At 44.2% G+C, this 7,500-nt stretch overlaps 1 protein-coding gene across 1 annotated transcript in view; it reads left to right on the top strand.

Annotated features, from left to right (window-relative positions):
- LOC307237399 (MBT domain-containing protein 1-like) overlaps positions 1-7,500 on the top strand; it is a gene marked incomplete at its 3' end in the record, with an annotated part of 19,539 nt that overhangs the window by 1,662 nt on the left and 10,377 nt on the right. Inside the window, 9 exon segments of the mRNA XM_080010112.1 lie at positions 1-136; positions 713-846; positions 1,528-1,639; positions 2,920-3,002; positions 3,531-3,648; positions 4,349-4,465; positions 4,468-4,482; positions 5,616-5,704; positions 6,246-6,344. The exon segment at positions 1-136 is cut by the window's left edge and continues 120 nt beyond it. Of these exon segments, the coding sequence (XP_079866238.1) occupies positions 1-136; positions 713-846; positions 1,528-1,639; positions 2,920-3,002; positions 3,531-3,648; positions 4,349-4,465; positions 4,468-4,482; positions 5,616-5,704; positions 6,246-6,344 (903 nt within the window).

Here is a 7,500-nt window from a genome sequence, read left to right as displayed (position 1 = left end):
GAGGAGGAGGAGCTGGGAGCGGGAGGAGGGCTAGGGGTGGGTGTCCTCCCCCTCAGCCCGGCCACGCCCTCCTCCCTCACCCTCATCAGGACCAACGGCCAGGTCTACACCTACCCAGACGGCAAGGCGGGCATGGGTCAGTAGGAGTTCACTGGTTTCACTCCCGTCCCGGTAGTCCAGAAAGCTTTGCCCGTCTGTCTGACTATCCATGTACCTGTCGCACTGTCTTTCTGTCTACCTGTCCCACTGTCTGTCTATCTACCTGTCTCACTGTCTATCTATCTACCTGTCTCACTCGATCAATCTTATTATCTACCTGTCTTGCTGTCTATCTATCTACCTGTCTCACTCTCTATTTATCTACCTGTCTGGCTGTCTATCTATTTACCTGTCTAACAGTCTATTTATCTTATTATCTATCTGTCTATCTATCTTATTATCTACCTACCTGTCTCACTGTCCATCAATATTATGTATCTACCTGTCTAACTGTCCATCTATCTCATTATCTACCTGTCTCACTGTTTATCAATCTATCTACCCATCTCATTGCCTATAACTATTTGTCTGTCTGTATTTATGTGTATATCAATCTTTATTTCTCTCTGTGTGTATCGTTATATCTAACTGTACTGTATACTGTACCTGTCTTTCATGTGTCCATATCAATATCTCTGTCCGTCTGTCTGTCTATCGCCGTCTCTGTCTCCAGCTACGTGTGAGATGTGTGGCATGGTGGGTGTGCGAGATGCCTTCTACAGTAAAACCAAGAGGTTCTGCAGCGTCTCCTGCTCCAGAAGTTACTCCTCCAACTCCAAGAAGGCGAGCATCCTGGCCAGGCTGCAGGTACATTACACACACGCACGCACACACACTCACGCATGCACACACGCATGCACACACGCATGCACACACACATGCACACGCACACACACACACACACACACACACACACACACACACACACACACACACACACACACATACACACACGTGCGCGCGCACACACACACACACACACACAAACACACACTTTCCAACAGGAAACGAACCATTGCTAATGTTGTCATGATGATCAATTAAAATTCATTCAACATTGATGCCAAATTACGCCATGATGATGCATTTCCCCTGTCGTCACTATCCAGCCAACATGAGCAGCTATGAGCATGACAGTGTCTTCAGCAGCCAGACGATGATGTCACACATATACAGATATAAGCAGCGCGTTAACTATTAACAATTTCAATTGTTCATCAAAGTTCCGAAATTAAACTCCCGGGCAGTTAAACAGAGGAAGGGCTTTGCTCGATGAAAATGATGTCAGCATTAAATCAAACATCAGTAAGGGGTTAAATGAGTGTAATGAACAAAGGGAAAAGATTGTGATTTGTTAAACAATAACTAACAATGATTACACACTGAAAATCCAAGCAGGAATTTGCTTTGCTTTGATACCAAATCAGAATTCAATATTCAAGGTTCTTACCAGGTCTTACCACACACTCAAAAACGTTGTCTTTTTAGGGGAAGCCCCCCACCAAGAAAGCCAAGGTGCTGCAGAAGCAGCCGCTGATGGCCAAGCTTGCTGTCTATGCCCAGTACCAGGCCAACCAGCAGAGCAGCGTCAAGAAGGCCGGTAGGTTCACAAAACACCCCAAAACCAAAACAGAGAGATTCCACAGGACACAAGGCAGAATCCCTCATTCATCCATCCTGTTTTCTACAAGGTGGCTCATCTTCCTCTCAGACTTTAACCAGTTTGCACTTTGACCCCATTTGCCGCAAACTATACTAACTAACTATACTAAGTACAACTAATGCTTTCTGGGTGTTAGGAAAGAGACATCTGGTCAAAATCGGGGAAAAACTTATTTCCTGCTTCTTCTGAGTAACAACAACAACAACAACAACAACAACAACAACAACACAACAAAAACAAATTAATCCCACGAACTTGTAAAAAGAAGTGGTGCATCGTCTTTATTTCTTGTAACTCACCAACCATAAACATTGAAGAACAATTACTCTTAAGGAAAGGATTTCCCCCTCTGTTTAGAGATGTTCCGATGCCATTTTTTCCTTCCCCATAACAATTCAGTCCAGGAACAATCCGATACCAGTGCGTTAAAAATAACCAAAAAAATACATATATATATATATATATATATATATATATATAGAATTTTTATATATTTTTTAAATTTGATTATTATTTTATGATATTTTATTTTATATCACTTCCATACAGGGTTAGTAGTATACAGTATACAATACACAAAAAAAATAAGTCTACTAACCCTGTATGGAATTGATATGATTGTTATCATGGTTGTATGGCTTCGCTCAGGTTAAACCCTTTGTAAAACATGAACAAATAAAGTACATACCGAGAATGAATGCCATAGAACTTTCTTTTATTATCTAGTTTGACAGTCTACCATAACTGAAAAATAACATAAATAAATCAATCTTGGAATAAATAACAATTCCTTTGAAAAAGCGTGAAAGTGCAGCCACAATTAAGTAAAATAAAATACATTTAACATTTTAAATAGTACAGTAACAGTATAAAAGATTAGTGCAAGAGCAAGTTAAAAAAAAAAAAAAATGTATTCATTCTCAAAGATACTGGAGTTGATCTAAGGCACTCAAAGGGAAAAACATGTTAAAATGCCTTTTTAAAACATGAGCCTTAATACATTAAAAAACAGCTGTAGTTTAAAACTCATGGTTTGTTGATCATACATTAATACCGTGTTTGTACTCAGTGAAATGTGATAAATAGGTTTCATTTTAGCCGCTTGTTGTACTTGCACAATACTAACAAACTATTCTTGCACACATTTAAAAAAAAAAAAAAAGAAGATAAAGGCTGTAAGTGATTAGTTTGTTTCTTTGTTTGTTAATGCTTTCAAGTTGTCTCGGTGGAATCTTTTGACTGGGGTCGTTACCTAGGAGACGGAGACGTCGTCGGGGCTCCCGTCAGCTGCTTCAAACATGTGGGTGATGCACACACACACACAAACACACACACACACACACACACACACACACACACACACACACACACACACACACACACACACACACACACACACTACTGAACCAAAAGTAAAGACATCTACTCCTCTTATTAGTTGGGTGCATGTCACATACGAGGCTCATAATATTGTCTTTTTAGCAAAATTAAGAACATTTTGAGAATTATTTTATCTTTATCTTGAGATTTATTTGAGTTGGTGTTTGATTGAGTCTTCCCAACATCTAGCAAAGAAAGAAGTTTTGCAAAGCGCTGATTATACATAAAGTTATACAAATAAATAAATATCAGTCAGTACTTACAAATAATATGAAAACTGATGTTCAGGGGAAACGAGGCAAACCGAAAAATTGGACATCAGCACCTCGTTTGTTGTCTGTGATTGGAGTCCGTTTTGGAAAAGACTTGAGTGACGACCTCGGCTTTAGGTTCTGCTCGTCAACATGAGTGACACTTGTGTTGTTGTTTGGTTTTCTGTCCCTTCCAGGTTCCTATGGGAACGTCGTGGGGAGACATCAGCGAGGGCGTCAGGGTGGAGGTTCCCAACACCGACAGCGGCCTTCCTATGAAGGTCTACTGGATAGCTGGAATCATCAAGCTGGCTGGTACGATATGGAGACCCCCTACAGTACCCTCTGCAGTACCCTCTACAGACCTCCTACAGACCCTCTACAGACCCCCCCTGCAGACTACCCTACAGACCCCCTACTGTACCCTCTACAGACCCCCTACAGACTCCCTACAGACTCCCTACAGACCCCTACACACCTCCTACAGACCCCCTACAGACCCCCTACAGACCCCCTGAAGACCCCCTACAAACACCATACAGACACCCTACAGACCCTCTACAGACTCCCTACAGAGACCCTACAGACTCTACAGACCCCCCTAAAGACTACCCTGCAGTCCCTCTACAGACCACCCTACAGACCACCCTAAAGACTACCCTACAGACCTCTTACAGGCCCTCTACAGACCCCCCTACAGACTACCCTACAGACCCCCCTACAGACCCCCGTACAGACACCCCTACAGACTACCCTACAGACCCCCTACAGACACTCTACGGACACCCTACAGACCCTCCTATAAACGACCCTACAGACACCCTACAGACCTCCTACAGACCCTCTAGTGACCCCTTACAGACCCCCTACTGACTGCCTTATAGATTCTTCTACAGACACCCTACAGACACTCTCAGACCTCCTACAGAGCCCCTACAGACCCCTGCTTTCCGAGGTTTCTGAGCTCACTTAACATTCTCTGTGTGTGTGTGTGTGTGTGTGTGTGTGGCTGCAGGTTTCAAGGCCTTGCTGCGTTACGAGGGCTTCGACGGCGACTCCGCCAGGGACTTCTGGTGCAACCTTTGCGTCCCCGACATCCACCCTGTGGGCTGGTGCGCCGCGGGGGGCAAACCCTTGTTCCCCCGAAATGTACGTCCGAGGGTTTAAAACATCGCCATTGGTTTGGTTGTTTTTTTAAATGTATTTAATTTTTTTTTAAATTTGCATTTCACCGCCGTGGGGAGTGTTTCATTTGTCCTGATTGATCACCCAGGAAAGTGCATCTAGCTTCAGTTTATGTTAAAAGTAGGAGAAATCTAGTGATAACCAAAAAGATTTTCTGTAAAATATCATAAATAATAAAATAAAAAAATAACTTAAATAAATTAATGATTCATCTATAAAAGGAAGTGCAATTAAAAAGTGTTAATCATTTTTATTTTATTGAATTTTATTTCTTTCTTTAATTAAAATAAATTATAATTAAAAAGCAATTATTAGGGGCCAGGCCGCAGGGCCAAAAGTGTCTGGTGCATGGCAACCGCCGAACCCACGGACACGGTTGAGGTTTTGTTGGAACCGGGGTGTTTCAGGCATCTTGTGGTTCAAGTTTGATCCACATCGATCTATAATTGGAGCAGGAAGTTGTGAAAAACCTATTGCAAATTTACACAGAACATTGGAGAACCATGATTAGTTTGGGGAGCGGGGCGCTTTGTGACATCATCATCCAATTTGTTATACATGTGCAGGTTGCAGCTAGAGAGGCATTTGCATCCGGCGAAGGGTGCGGCGTGGGCTCAATCGGTGTGTAGTGGTCGCTTCGGGCGGGAGCTGGTTTGAGAGGACAGACAGCGGGAGCCGATGCCGCGTTCAGTGGAAACTCTGAAAATTGCGACTCGTTTTAGTAGCTTATGCTGACGACAAAGACGAGCGACAGCGCAGACTGCCACGTCCCGCGGGAACCTGAGATAAATTACAAACCTATTAAGTCAAAGCTACCGGAGTGGTCTTACACACACAACTGTAGACCCCCTCAATGTCTCTCCAAGGAACCCGGTGTGTGTGTGTTCCCGGGACTTTCTGTCTCAGGGTGTTTGCAGGGAACCAGCGGCTCGTCACGTCCATTTAATCATCACTCTGCGTCAGGCTGGAAATAAAAATAACTACGGTGTGAAAATGCTGCGGTGTCATAATTTAATTCAAACACTTTGTGCGTGCGTGTGTGTGTGCGTCCGTGTGCGTGTGCGTGTGCGTGTGCGTGTGTGTGTGTGTGCGCACAGCCATCCTGCATCGCTACAGCAACTGGAAGAGTTTCCTCGTCAAGAGGCTCACGGGGTCCAAGACGTTACCTCCAGACTACCCTGCTAAGGTGGAACACACACACACACACACACGCACACGCACGCACACACGATGTGTCTGAATACATAGCAGGAAATGTTCTCCCTTATCCTCTCTTCTTTTCTCGTCTCGTCCTTTTCTCTTCCTCTCCTCTCCTCCCCATTTTCACCTCCTCCTCTCCCTTTCCTCCTCCTCTCCCCTTCTTCGCGCTCGTCTGTCCTCTTTCCTCCTCCTACCTCCTCTCTCCTCCCCCCCCTCTCCTCTTCCCCCCGCTATCCTCCTCTCCTCCTAACCCCTCCTCCCTTCCTCTTCTCCTTTCCTCTCCTCCCTCTCTCCTCTCCTTCACTCCTCTGTCTGACACCCTCTCCTCCTCACCACTCCACTGCTCGCACCTTTTCTCTCCGCTCTCATCTTCCCCCCTCTCCGCTCACCTCTTCTCTCCCCTCTTTCCTTCCACCTTTCCTCTCCTCCCCACTTCACTCCCCTCTCCACCTCACTCTCCCTCCCCTTCCTCCTTTCTCGCCCTCCTCCTCCTCCTCCTCCTCTCCCGCGCCCCTCCCCTCGCCCAGGTCCAGGAGAGCATGCAGTTTCCCTTTAAGAAGCTGATGAGGGTGGAGGTGGTGGATAAAACCCATCTGTGCAGGACGCGGGTCGCCCTGGTGGAGCAGGTTCGCCCACAGCGTGTTCTGTGATGAGGCCAGATACAGAAAAGACTCATTAAGAAAACAAAGCAATGGGATAAAGTTACCTCACCCCTTGAATACCGCTGTGAAAGAAAACTCCAAAAAGTGTTAGGAAGGTCTGATGATGTAGAAACTATGAATGGATGAATGGTGTGGATGGATGAATGAACAAATGAATGAACAAATGGATGAGCGAATGAATGAAAGAACAAACAAATGAATATATGAATGAATGAATTAACGAACAAATGAATGAACTAATAAATGAATGAATGAATGAACGAACAAGCAAAAGAAAGAATAAATGAACGATGCGAATGAACGAACGAATGAACAAATGAAGATGAATGAATGGGGAAAAAAAACGGGAGGTTCTGCACCAGTAAAAAACAGCCTAAACGGGTCGATCTGCCCTTCACAATACATCAGTTCTTTATATTGACAGGAGAGAAGTTCAATACCCTGTCGCCGGCTCTGGCGTGTGATGACGACTGGTGAAACGGTTAAAAAGTGCTTTGGGTGAAATCGGTGACGCGAGTCTCCCCAAGAAGGAAGTCGATCAATTTAATTTAAAGGAAAACTCCTGAATTTATCTTTTTTTTTCTTTTCTTTTTTTTTTAAACTAATCCTGCTTAACCCAACTGCAGTACGTGGTAAAACGGGGCAATCTCAACAGACAGACAGACAGACAGACAGATAGACAGACAGATAGACAGATAGATCCCGCTTCACATAAACCACCAAGGCCACTGTGTGTATGTGTGTGTGTGCGTGTGTGTGCGTGCGTGCGTGCGTGTTCTTTGTCGACTGCGAGCGCCCGTGTTGGCTGAAGCTGTTCTCTCGATACTGGATCAGTTTAAAAGATTCTGAGTGATCGAAAAAAAATAAAGTAAGTTTTAGGTTAAAGAATCAGCATTTGAATGGGTTTTATTTCGCCAGGTACATTTGCATTCGGAATTTCTTTTGGTGCACACCGGTATAGACCACAGCATTGGAAAAAACAAAAACAAACGGAGAATAAAAATAAATGAATAATGATGATAATAATTTGAAAAACATGCAGAGTTCAATGTGAGCCGTGCACCATAACGCATCAATAAGACAAAACCTCCAGATGTTAAGTAGGTTTTCATCCAGCAGC

This window comes from Zeus faber, assembly GCF_960531495.2.
Source record: "Zeus faber genome assembly, chromosome: 11".
Lineage (NCBI taxonomy): Eukaryota > Metazoa > Chordata > Actinopteri > Zeiformes > Zeidae > Zeus > Zeus faber.
The sequence above is the reverse complement of the archived record's forward strand: the minus strand, read 5'-3'. Positions and strand labels throughout refer to the sequence as shown.